The sequence below is a fragment of the Megalobrama amblycephala genome, linkage group LG11 (genome assembly GCF_018812025.1).
Source record: "Megalobrama amblycephala isolate DHTTF-2021 linkage group LG11, ASM1881202v1, whole genome shotgun sequence".
Taxonomy (NCBI): Eukaryota; Metazoa; Chordata; class Actinopteri; order Cypriniformes; family Xenocyprididae; genus Megalobrama; species Megalobrama amblycephala.
Window position 1 is genome coordinate 18,022,419 of NC_063054.1, and position 13,101 is coordinate 18,035,519.

A 13,101-nucleotide genomic window follows, 5' to 3' on the forward strand; every position below is an offset into this window, starting at 1 on the left:
TGTTGTTTTAATTTACCCCCAGCACAGCCTTTGTCTCTGGTCAATGAAAGCATGCGACTATAAAAAGTAGATGCAGTGGTGTGCGACTGAATGTGTTTGTTTGTGTATGGCACCCACCAACATAGCCCTCTTCTCCAACTAGTTTAAGAGCCAGCTTGTCTGCCAAGACAGAGGAGTTTCCATGGGCGATGTTAGCAAAAGGTCCAGCATGCACAAACACTGGAGTGCCCTGAAATGACAAAGACAAACAATATCAGTGCAAACCAAGCCAGACCTGCATTTTAAAATATCACACATTAGCACCTGAAGAGTTCATGACTGACACTACGCCTCAAGATTGCCTGAAAATAACTGTACAAATTGTCAGTTAAGAGCAGGTTACTGACAATACAAGCTGTTTAAGTGGTCAATCTCCACATCTGAGTTTTTTGCATAAACACTTGGTTGAGCTTTTATATTAGTGGCATTTTATCTTCAACTACAATAAACTTTAAACATTCTGAAAGAAAGTTTCATCATCATCATCATCATTATCATCATTATCATCATCATCAGCCAGAAAGCATTTAAAGCTCAGTGAAAATGTGGGGATTGAACTGATGACCTAGAGGTCCTCTGTAATTTCCCAAACACTGGAAAGCGACACCACATATACTGACAGCTGAAGGGACAGGAAAGAGAGATTGCAGGAAGATGGAAAGGGAGAACATGCAAAACAAAGAATGGAGTGATGGTGAAGTCATTTAAATTCAGGAAAAGGATGGAAGGTTGAAAAAAATAAGCTCTCCATCAATGGAGAGACAACCTTCCTTTATTTAGATAAACTTTTATCATTGCATCACAGCATCCTCCTTCCACTGCTCCTGCAGGTGCTGATATAAACATTACAAAATATTCTACATTAGCCAAAAGACGAGTCAAGTGAGGTAAGTGAACTAAGTTGATTTTGCGACATGACCTTATTAGCACTTTAAAGCAAGCCTGCCAGAGCCTTGAGTTGATTAATTTAATCAAATTGATTTGGTTCACGTCAATAAATTGTTCAAAAAACATTTTCATGATTTATTTGATTCATTATTAAAAAGGCATTTTCAGAAACAAGAGGGCACAAAACATATTGGCATTTAGTTTGTAGGAGTCAACATCGTAAGAGTTACATTTTCTACTATCACCATTTTATTTCAAGTTGTTTTTGGACAAAAGAGTAGAATGTCGTGTGTATCCACAGTGCATTTCAGAATGGCACCTACTGAGCCCTCATATAAAAGTGATGAAATGTAATAAACATCAACTGTAGGTCGATTTTGACAATACATGGCTCATTATAACCTAAATACGATTCACAGGTTTTAAAACAATTCGGACCAAACCAATCAGTACTGATAAAGTCAACCAGTAACCATCTGCAAAACAATTCAACAAATCAATTTACGCCAATGAGTTTGCCCGCAAAGTGCACATTACTGGCAGCTTGTCAACAAGTCAAAGTGAAAGAACGAGTGATGGTCTTTGTGTGTGACTGTGAATGGAAAGAGAGTGTATGGTTTTCCAGTGAACTGTCCTCTGGAAACGTTTTACAGAATAAAAAAACCTACAATATCAAAAAACTGGAAAGGGAAAGATTGGAGCCCTTTGCCCTGTGAGGGTGGAAAAGAGGTGATATTTAACAAGCCAAGCCAGGAAAGTTAGAAAAAAGGAAAAACCAAGCGTGAGAGCACAGCAGGTGGGAACAAGTTGGTTATGCTTATTTAATAGGCAAAATGATCACCGTATTTTGATGTTTGTACTGATTGTGTAGTTATGGACCCTAAATTATTTCAGTTTTTTAAACTAGTAGTTTAAAGGTGCCCTAGAACTTTTTTTTAAAAAGATGTAATATAAGTCTAAGGTGTCCCCTGAATGTGTCTGTGAAGTTTCAGCTCAAAATACCCCATAGATTTTTTTTAATTCATTTTTTTAACTGCCTATTTTGGGGCATAATTAGAAATGAGCCGATTCAGGGTGTGTGGCCCTTTAAATCTCGTGCTCCACGCCCCAAAAGCTCGCGCTTGCCTTAAACAATATAAAAAAAGTTCAAACAGCTAATATAACCCTCAAAATGGATCTTTACAAAGTGTTCGCCATGCAGCATGTCTAATCGTGTAAGTACAGTGTTTATTTTGATGTTTACATTGACTCTGAATGAGTTTGATAGTGCTCCATGGCTAACGGCTAATGCTACACTGTTGGAGAGATTTATAAAGAATGAAGTTGTGTTTATGAATTATACAGACTGCAGGTGTTTAAAAATGAAAATAGCGATGGCTCTTGTCTCTGTGAATACAGTAAGAAACGATGGTAACTTTAACCACATTTAACAGTACATTAGCAACATGCTAACGAAACATTTAGAAAGACAATTTACAAATATCACTAAAAATATCATGTTATCATGAATCATGTCAGTTATTATCGCTCCATCTGCCATTTTTTGCTATTGTCCTTGCTAGTCTGTTGATTCAGCTGTGCACAGATCCAGACATTAATACTGGCTGCCCTTGTGTAATGCCTTTCATAATGTTGGGAACATGGGCTGGCATATGCAAATATTGGGGGCGTACACCCCGACTGTTATGTAATAGTCTGTGTTATGTTGAGATTTGCCTGTTCTTCGGAGGTCTTTTAAACAAATGAGATTTATATAAGGAGGAGGAAACAATGGAGTTTGAGACTCACTGTATGTCTTTTCCATGTACTGAACTCTTGTTATTTAACTATGCCGAGGTAAATTCAATTTTTGAATCTAGGGCACCTTTAACTACAAATTGATTGAAAAACATTTCTTATTAGTATCAGTGTTGAAAACCGTTGTACTGCTTAATATTTTTGATAAATTAGAGAATTTAAATGTCTTTACTGTCACTTTTGATCATATATATTTATATTTAGTGGTGTCAAATTTAGCATGTTAGGTGATAATTTTTTTCAGTTTAACGCGTTAAAAATATTTAATGCAATTAACACAGCATCCGTTTTTTCCATCATAACTTTGCTTACGTTACATTATATGATCACGCTCTTATTCAAGCAAATGCTTTTAAACCATTCAAGCGCCACAAGACAAACGAGAATGCACTCTCTGTGAATGTCGTGTCTGTGTGACACATGGACGACTCGTTCACAGAAAGACGCGTACCAGTATTGAGTTCTCTTTTGTGCTTGAACCAGAAATAACAAAGAATTTTGCCAAAATGTCCATTTTGTCGAGTATCCTCATAAGAGCAGTCTTAAATGAGTTGTGAGAAAGAACAAAGTCATGTTCAGCAGCAGCAGCCTAATAAACCAGTTGCTGTGATGTGTCATTAATTAAAGAACAAAGGTAACAGAGAAACTTGTAGCTTTATTAATCTTCATTTAATTTATATTTTATGCAGTGAAGACTGTAAAGTGTTTGATAACTTTTTAAATATAATGTCTTTAAATTGTTTCTACATTAATTTGGAGAGTAACTGTGAAATTATTACAATATAAAAATATTAAACTCCAATGTCTGAATGCAGAAAAAATGTGTGATTAATTAGTTGACAAATGGTTTACTTGGCCAGGCAAAACTGAATAGGAGAGTACTTTAATGTCCCAAAAGGGAGGTTGTCAGATTTAGCTATGGATAATTTTGTCCATAAACTGCAGCTAACATCGTAGACACAACACTCTCTACAAATCTCACATCTTTTGTCTACTCTCAACACTCTCTACAACTCTAACACTCTCTACAAATCTCACATCTTTTGTCTACTCTCAATCAAATGGGATTAGTTAGATCCATCTGTGAACACATGCATATCCTCTTGTTCGGCCATTCACACGCTTCCTCTCTAACTCGTTCACACACATACTCGCATACATCCCAATCCCAGCAGGGACATTATAGCCCTATGTAATATTCCCACAACCCTTTGCTGCCTGGTTCATTCTGATACGATTCCTCTTCACAGAAGAAACAGGAAACCAGGCAGGAAAAGTTTCACAAAGCAAATCTGTGGCTCTCTCTACAAACATGCAACTTCTGTGCATCTCACACGCAAAAACATACGCCCGTACACACCAAACATCAATCACTAGTCATTAGCATGTTTAAAAGCCATAAAGATGAAAGGCATTCCAACAATCAGGCTTTTCACCACTGTATATTTCTCATTTCCAGTTTTGTCATGGTGTTCAGGGTTTAATAGTCAAAGACAGAGACACACTCCCACTGAGCCAAAACTAAAACCAGATGTGCTTGTGTTACTGTAGGAGTGTGTGTTTTCTGTGTCATGCCTCTAATATCCTATCACTTCACCAACGCTGAGAGTATCAAGTTTGGGAGTTTCCATCAAGATAGGACCGTTATGTGTGCATGTGTGTGGGAGACAGAATAAGAAAAATAATACACAAGCGAGTGACTGTGTAAAAGATACTGAGTGTTTGGGGTACAGGAACAGGGAAGAGGTCTCACCTCCAGTGTCTGCATCAGTGTAGGTTTGATAGCATCTTTCATGAGGACTGCCAAAGCCCCGGTTACACCCTGAGAGAACCAGAGAGCAAAGAAATGTCAAAATATATAGCAGTTGCCGAATGTCTCTATGGTAGGGCTCACGATTTACGATTAACGACTAAAACTAAGCGATGCGAATAAAACAGGGCAAGTTTAAATACACTTTATTCACATTTAACTTAGAATTAAGCAAACACTACATAGGGTTAGAATTACGTAATTGAGTCAAATCACACTGCTGTTTTTTGGAACCCATACATACATACATACAGTACCGGTCAAAAGTTTGGACATTACTATTTCTAATGTTTTGAAAGAAGTCTATTATGCTCATCAAGCCTGCATTTACTTGAACAGAAATACAGAAAAATATTGTGAAATATTATTAAAATTTAAAATAATGGTGTACTACACTTTATTTCTGTGATGCAAAGCTTAACTTTAATCAGCCATTACTTCAGTCTTCAGTGTCACATGATCCTTCAGAAATTATTCTAATATGCTGATTTGATACTCAGTTATCATCAATGTTGGAAACAGTTGTGCTGCTTAATATTTTTTTGGAACCTGTGATACTTTTTCAGGATTCATTGATGAATAAAAAGTTAAAAAGAACAGCATTTATTCAAAACAGAAATCTTTTCTAACAATATAAATATTTACTATAGATTTTTATCAATTTAACACATCCTTGCTGAATAAAAGTATTAATTTCTTTCAGAAAAAGGAAAAAAAAATACTGACCTCACATTTTTAATGGTAGTGTATTTGTTTTTTTTTAAATAAATGTTCTTTTTTAAATTTTTATTCATCAAAGAATCCTGAAAAAAAGTATCACAGGTTATTAAAAAAAACTATCTATCTATATAAAATTATCAAGTAATTAACAGTCACTCCACAGACAACTCTGCTCAAGTGCTCTCTCTCACACACACCAAGTCATCTGCAGTGATCGGCTGGTTGTTTCTGCTGCTGCCCACAACCATACGCCCCAATCTGGCCCGCATGTCAGCCAATCCATCTGTCAGAGCAAGGATAGCCATGATCTCGCTGGCCACCGCAATATCAAACTGGGTCTGTAAGAATGAGAGGGGAAAGATCACATACTGACCAGCACACAAATTTAGGTGATTTACAACAAAATGAATATAGACAGTGGAGAGATTTGTCAGAGAGAAACACACACACATGCAACATCTGCCAAGTCTGGATCTTTATCACATACAGTAAACTGCTCCCACATGTGTCCAAGACAACCCCAGCTGGACTAAAACCGAGCTGTCCTGGTTTAACTCTCAGCTAATAAATACTCCCCAATAAAACAGCTGGGAGCAGAGGAGTGGTGGCCAGATGCCTTATCAGGAGAGATGGCCCGCTCTACACACACCACTTGTGTCATCATTACTTGCCATTTAAGTCCATTTACAGCACCCTAGTTGCTGAGGTGATCTGAGTCAATGTTTGCAAAGCCTGAGGTAACATGCTTAAGTGCATTTGTTTTCAATTTCAAACACACACACACACACACACACACACACACTCTTGCTGTCTGTCCAAAACACACACATAGTATACTGTATGTCTCTCAAGAACAAAAGTGCTTTGCTGTAGTGCACATTTTAGTGGTTTTGGTACAGTGGGAGGGAGACAAATGTAAGCAAATTCTTGGCCAGCTCAGAGGGTTTGCTATGTGCACAATAACACCTTTTCTGAAACATTTGCTTTTTCTTAGATTGTTTCCCATTGAAGAGCATGCCGTTATCTGCCTGATTTGGTTTAAAAGTCATTATTTCTGACAGCAGTTGACAAACTGCAGGACTTCGATTCCAGTTAAGGGAAATATACATAAAAGGGATAGGAGAAAGAGATTTAGAGCAGTGGGAGGCAAATAATCACTGAGGAAAGGTGACAAAACTATTATGCATCACCTTTAACTGTTGGATAACTGAATCAGAAGTATGAAGCACGTACCTGGCGAGCATGGCCTTTTTCTGTGTTGGCCTGGCCAACAGTGATCTTACGCAGAAATCGGTCATTGGTATCAACAACTGTTGGAAACAGGAAAACATGTTTTGAAATTAGAATGAAGAAAAAAAAGGAACCAAAAGCCTGCATTTCTACTTTAGGATAGTTCACACGAAAAATGGTGTGACCATTACTCATTCTCATGTAATTCTCATGCAAAAAGGAAAAATTAAGGATGTACTGGTCACTCATTCCCACGCAATTACAATGAATGGGGATTGAAACTTTAATGCATCAAAAAGGACATTAAGGACTGTAAAAGCGCCATAAAAGTAGTCAACATGACTGTGCACTATATTCCAAGTTGCCTGAAGCAGCAGGATTTATGTCACTATTTATACTAATTATCTTCACCTCAAATATACAGAGGACTAAGAGGACTAAGAGTGACAGAAGGAATAAGTTATCAATTAATTCATTTAAACATCTTTAAGGCAAGACATCGCAGGTGAATAGAATTAAAATAATTTAACTAGTAGATATCACCATACTTCTCCAGTTAATTGATTACATTAAGAACATTTTTGTATTACAAGTTTTCTGAAATGTTGTTTAAATATTCAAATGAGGCATTGTCTAATTACATATGCACTCATTTGCATACATTTCAAGAACAAATTTCTGAACATTGGATAAAGCCAGGTTCAAATTCTTGTTTCAACTTGTTGACATATTAGAGTTAAAGGTGCCATCTAACGTTTTTTTACAAGATGTAATTAATATAAGTCTAAGGTGTCCCCTTAATGTGTCTGTGAAGTTGCAGCTCAAAATACCCCATAGATTTTTTATTTTTTTTTTAACTGCCTATTTTGAGGCATAATTAGAAATGCGCCGATTCAGGCTGCAGCCCCTTTAATTGCTCGCGCTCTCCGTCCCAAGAGCTCTCGACTCTATCATTGCATAAACAAAGTTCACACAGCTAATATAACCCTCAAAATGGATCTTTACAAAGTGTTCATCATGCAGCATGTCTAATCGCGTAAGTATGGTCTTTATTTGGATGTTTACATTTGATTCTGAGTGAGTTTGATAGTGCTCCGTGGCTAACGGCTAATGCTACACTGTTGGAGAGATTTATAGAGAATGAAGTTGTGTTTATGCATTATACAGACTGCAAGTGTTTAATAATGAAAATAGCGACGGCTCTCTTGTCTCCGTGAATACAGTAAGAAACGATGGTAACTTTAACCACATTTAACAGTACATTAGCAACATGCTGACGAAACATTTAGAAAGACAATTTACAAGATAATGCACGTGATATTGCGTAGCTTGTCAGTGAACTACGGATGTGCAGGTGATGGCGATTTAGCGGTAATCAGGGAACCGGCTTTACTGATGAAATGCGTGTGACAATCGCATGCGATATATCGCCCAGCCCTACTGTTATGTAACAGTCGGTGTTATGTTGAGATTAGCCTGTTCTTCGGAGGTCTTTTAAACAAATGAGATTTATATAAGAAGGAGGAAACAATGGAGTTTGAGACTCACTGTATGTCATTTCCATGTACTGAACTCTTATTATTTAACTATGCCGAGGTAAATTCAATTCGATGGCACCTTTAAAGGTTTTTAAAGAGGGGATTATGATTTCTCTTTATTACAAATCAAAAAATACTGTCAACAGCCAGAAAAAAATTTCACCGTTTTTTTTTAGGAATAAGTTGTATAAAATTAGTCAAATTATATATGAACAAACCCCTCTGTAAAAACCTTCAGAATATAGATATAATTAAAACTGTAAAGTTTGGTTTATTTAAGTGCTGCTTAAGTGGAGATTTCACTAGTCTGAAAAAACACTTTATGAAAAGCCAAAAAGCTCAAAATCTCAAAACTGACAGACGCATGAAATAAACAGTGTTTCTGCCTTTAGTGTCTAATTTTGCAATAACTAATTTTGCAATAACATCACATTGGTTGGTTGTTTCTATATGCTCAAACGTAGCAGTGTTATGTTTGAAGACAATGGCTGGAGAGATTCACATCATAAGGGAGCTCAGCTAAGTGCTGCAAGCTGGACAGATTTTGCAGATCTGGCTGTCACTGCTGAGATGTATGAGGCAATCTAATGAATCTCAAAAAACCAATGACCTAAAGAGACCCAGAGGGATGGACGCCAAGCGAAACCATAACCTTGCAATAAGCATGCATTCCTCAAAGACTTTTTGAATTTGTTTTTTTTTCTTTTTTTTTTTCTTGCAGCCAAGCTAAATGTAGGAGGGGGCAGTATGAGACTTGAGACATAAACACAACTCCCAAAGAGCCAAGAAGTTGGAGGGGAAAGAATTCAAACCCTCTGGTATTTTCTCATAGAAACGCAGAACAATTATTATAAGCCTCACTTTAAACATGTCTCGGGCAACAAAAATTACATCAGTGGTTTAGTCCGTTTCTGGCTGTCTCCCATATTTCTCTTGTGTATCTGTTTCAATTCATCTATCTGTGAGAACACAGTGTACATAAACTACAGCATAACATACGGCACATCCAAAACATTTTATCTAAAGACTGATTAATAACAAGAATGCCCATGATGATGTAGTGCGAGGATCATCATTCATCATGATATCTTCCCATAATGAACATGGAAAACCCTAATGGTTTAAACATTACATTTATGAACGTCACAGAGAAAGTTGAAAGGATTGTCGGATCTTCTCAAACACACAGACAGTTTTGCATTCGCAGCAGGAGAGAGATGTAAAGCTGTTCTTAATCTTCCAGGCCCCTCATCTTAGTGTGCACTTTTGAACCGACAGAGTAAATATCCCATTAGTCACTGCAGCACTATCTTCTGAATGTAGGGCTAAAGGCTGCAGATGTTCCCAGGCGACCACGAGTGAAACTGGAAACACCCCAATCCAGCTGAATCTCATCCCCCAGTGCTCGCAGCTATCAGAGGCCACTGCGTCATAACCTAATGCAGAAGGTCTACATTTGGCATCCCTTTCAGGTGCGAAGAGTAGATGCAGTACTGCATATGTTCAAGGGGGACTTGTTCTCAAAAACTGCTCGCAGATGTAATGACATGGCCAGTTTGTAATGGTGTTTTACTAACCGACTCAAAAAGTAATAAAGCAGTAAAATCCAGCCAATGGCCACATATTGTGTCATGACACAGAGTCAGTGAGCTGAAGCATGCAGTGTATTTCCTTCAACACAATCTCTAAATCCTTCTGTGACCCATCAAGCATCGAGGGATTCTCAGAAGAACAAACCATATGAAGAACAGTAAATCAATCCACATTGCACAGGATCCTACCTCTCTGCCATGTGACCTTCTCAGGGTCAAGGTCAAGACGGACAAATGCGCTGACCTCTTGTGGTGTGAGGTCACTGGGGTCAGATTTGTTTATTCCAAGTCGCTGAAAACAACAGTGAGGAAGAGACAGACACAAGTGCATTGATTACTATGATGAAAAAGCTGATCATTTACATTAAACAAACCTACTATTAAAAGTTTATTACTGCAGTTAGTTTTGGCCTTGATTCAGATTCGGGAGATTTTTCCCCAATTGGCAAATAGTGTGGTCATGAATGTCTTTCAGACTATCTTTTTAAATAGATTTCTCTCCAAATCGTTGGTCGTCTCTCGTAAATTTATCAGCTTTGCCTTTCCAAATGTAAGTCAACCCAATCTTGTCCCTGAGCAAACATAAACAGTTTGTGTTTAGAGGAGTTTCTCAGCTTATCTGTGTCACAGACAACATAACACAACACTTGACTTGTTTACTTAAACAAAAAGAGAAAAACACTGAAACTTGTGAATTGCTGAGACTCGCTGTAAATTATAGCCTCGTGAAAAAAAAATCACTAGTTTCGCAGTAGCTGCATGAGGACCCCTGTTGGTTACCAGATGTACTGCATCAAGATATTTACAGGGTTCCTATTTACTAAGACATTTTTTAACCATTTTAACCTGATAGAATATTTAACTTGGTATAACTAGAAAAAGTAAATTCATTACAAAAATGCCCACAGAAATAAAGAAATTAAAAAAAAAAAATCACATTTAATATTAGGATAACAAATTTATCCATGTTTATCCAGTGTTGTTGAGGTGATGCACTAAAATAAGAATTAAATAGAAATTTTAGTAGTTTTAATGCTTGTTTTGTCTTATTTTACATCATTTTAAGTCATCTTGAGGCCCCCTTGGAGGTTTGCTGAAGCTCCTGTTCCCTTAATTGAGAACCACTGGCCTATTGACTTCGATGTCAACTGATGAGGGTATTATGAAGCAATAAAAGTTAAAGTCAGCGGTACAAAGATCTCGTTCAGACTCACCTGTAGGCGAGCCAGCTGTATTGGAGAGAAGCGTCTCACACTATTAACAGATGGCACTAGCCTGCTGTACAGGGCCTATAAGACAAAAAAAGAAAAACTATAGCTAAAGGAAATAATAAACATGCAGATATAGACCTGAATAGAACCAGAAACAATCCCCTTTAATTACACTGCTATTGATTGATTAACACTTGATTGGCCACAACATTAAATCTCAGGGAGATAGTCCTGTGTGAAATCACAAACACATTATGATTGCAGTCGTTTACCTTGTCTGACTGGGTAGCTTCATGGAAAATGCGGGCATCTATAGCTGCTGCCACTAGATTATTGGCTGCAGTTATAGCGTGGATGTCTCCTGTGAGGTGGAGATTAAACTGAGAGAAAAAGAGAAAGTGAGAGAGAGGAAGCTGCTTTCTGAAATTTTTCATTGAAAAAGTTGTTTTCAATCAGCTGAACAAGTTCTTAAGCTTGAATGGATACTTTGACAACTTTCAATCTGGTTTCCGACCGCATCACAGCACAGAGACAGCACTCATAAAGATAATAAATGATATTCGCCTAAACAGGTAAATTATCAGTGCTGGTTCTTCTCGATCTCAGTGCTGCGTTTGACACTGTCGATCACAACATACTTCTTGATAGGCTGGAAAACTGGGTTGGGCTTTCTGGGATGGTCCTTAAATGGTTCAGGTCATACTTAGAAGGGAGAGCTTATTATGTGAGTATCGGTGACCATAAGTCTGAGTGGACATCCATGACATGCGGAGTCCCTCAAGGTTCAATACTTTCACCCCTCCTGTTCAACCTATATATGCTGCCACTGAGCCAAATAATGAGAAAAAAACAAATTGCATATCACAGCTATGCAGATGACACCCAGATTTACCTAGCCCTATCACCTAACGACTACAGCCCCATTGACTCCCTGTGCCAATGCACTGATGAAATTAAAAATTGGATGCGCCTAAACTTCCTTCAGTTAAACAAAGACAAAACTGAACTCATTGCGTTTGGAAACAAAGATGAAGTTCTCAAAGTGAACGCATACCTTCACTCTAGGGGTCAAACAACTAAAAATTAAGTCAGGAATCTTGGTGTGATTTTGGAGTCAGACCTGAGTTTCAGTAGCCATGTAAAGACAATAACTAAATCAGCATATTATCATCTCAAAAATATTGCAAGAATTAGATGCTTTGTCTCCAGTCAAGACTTAGAGAAACTTGTTCATGCTTTCATCACCAGCAGGGTGGATTATTGTAATGGGCTCCTCACTGGTCTTCCCAAAAAGACCATAAGACAGCTGCAGCTCGTACAGAACGCTGCTGCCAGGATTCTGAGCAGAACCAGAAAACATGAACACATCACACCAGTCCTCAGGTCCTTACACTGGCTTCCAGTTGCATTTAGAATTGATTTTAAAGTACTGCTACTTGTTTGTAAATCACTCAATGGCCTTGGACCTTAATACATTGCAGATATACTCATGGTATATAAATCTAACAGATCTCTCAGATCATCAGGATCAAGTCACTTAGAAATACCAAGGGTTCACTCAAAGCAGGGAGAGTCTGCTTTTAGCTGTTACACCAGCCGCAGCTGGAACCAGCTTCCAGAAGAGATCAGATGTGCTCCAACAGTAGCCACATTCAAATCGAGACTCAAAACACATCTTTTTACCTATACATTTGCTGATTGAGCACTGTGCTATGTCCGAACTGTTTATACTTTATTTTCTACACACTATCTTTTTATTCTTTCAATTCTTTTTCTTCTTTTTTTTATTTATTTCATTTTTAATGCATTTTATATATTTTATGTATCTATTTTATTTTCTGACTTTTAATGCATTTTATATCTTGCTGTCTGGTTGAAAGAGCTAGGAGAATTAGGAAGTAAGTTTTTTCTTTTTTTTTTTGTTATCCCTGGATGCAGCTCTGTGACATTTATTTATTTATTTATTTATTTATTTTTGGTTATCCCTGGATGCAGCTCTGTATAGAGTTAGTCCAGGAAGATTTGTCTGTAAGGGTACTGTTTAAACGCACAGCTGTCTGACAAATATTTTTGTTTTTTTAGGGTTATCCCTGGATGCAGCTCTGTTTAGAGTTAGTCCAGAAAGATTTGTCTGTAAGGGTAATGTTTAAACGCACAGCTACCTGACAAATAAAAACAGTTATCCCTCTGCGTGAGGAAGATTCATTTAGATCCGCTCTGATGGATAGATACGTTTAGATCCGCTCTGACGGACAACAAAAAACTCCCTGAAATTT

At 37.5% G+C, this 13,101-nt stretch overlaps 1 protein-coding gene across 1 annotated transcript in view; it reads right to left on the reverse strand.

The window, feature by feature from the left end:
- The window catches only part of mthfd1l (methylenetetrahydrofolate dehydrogenase (NADP+ dependent) 1 like), a 45,082-nt gene that overhangs the window by 21,864 nt on the left and 10,117 nt on the right, over nt 1-13,101 (reverse strand). The window contains exons 14-20 of the mRNA XM_048206467.1: nt 11,098-11,205; nt 10,829-10,903; nt 9,804-9,906; nt 6,488-6,564; nt 5,452-5,592; nt 4,478-4,546; nt 118-229 (exon numbers count right to left, since the gene is read on the reverse strand). Of these exons, the coding sequence (XP_048062424.1) occupies nt 118-229; nt 4,478-4,546; nt 5,452-5,592; nt 6,488-6,564; nt 9,804-9,906; nt 10,829-10,903; nt 11,098-11,205 (685 nt within the window). The remainder of the gene's footprint in view (nt 1-117; nt 230-4,477; nt 4,547-5,451; nt 5,593-6,487; nt 6,565-9,803; nt 9,907-10,828; nt 10,904-11,097; nt 11,206-13,101) is intronic.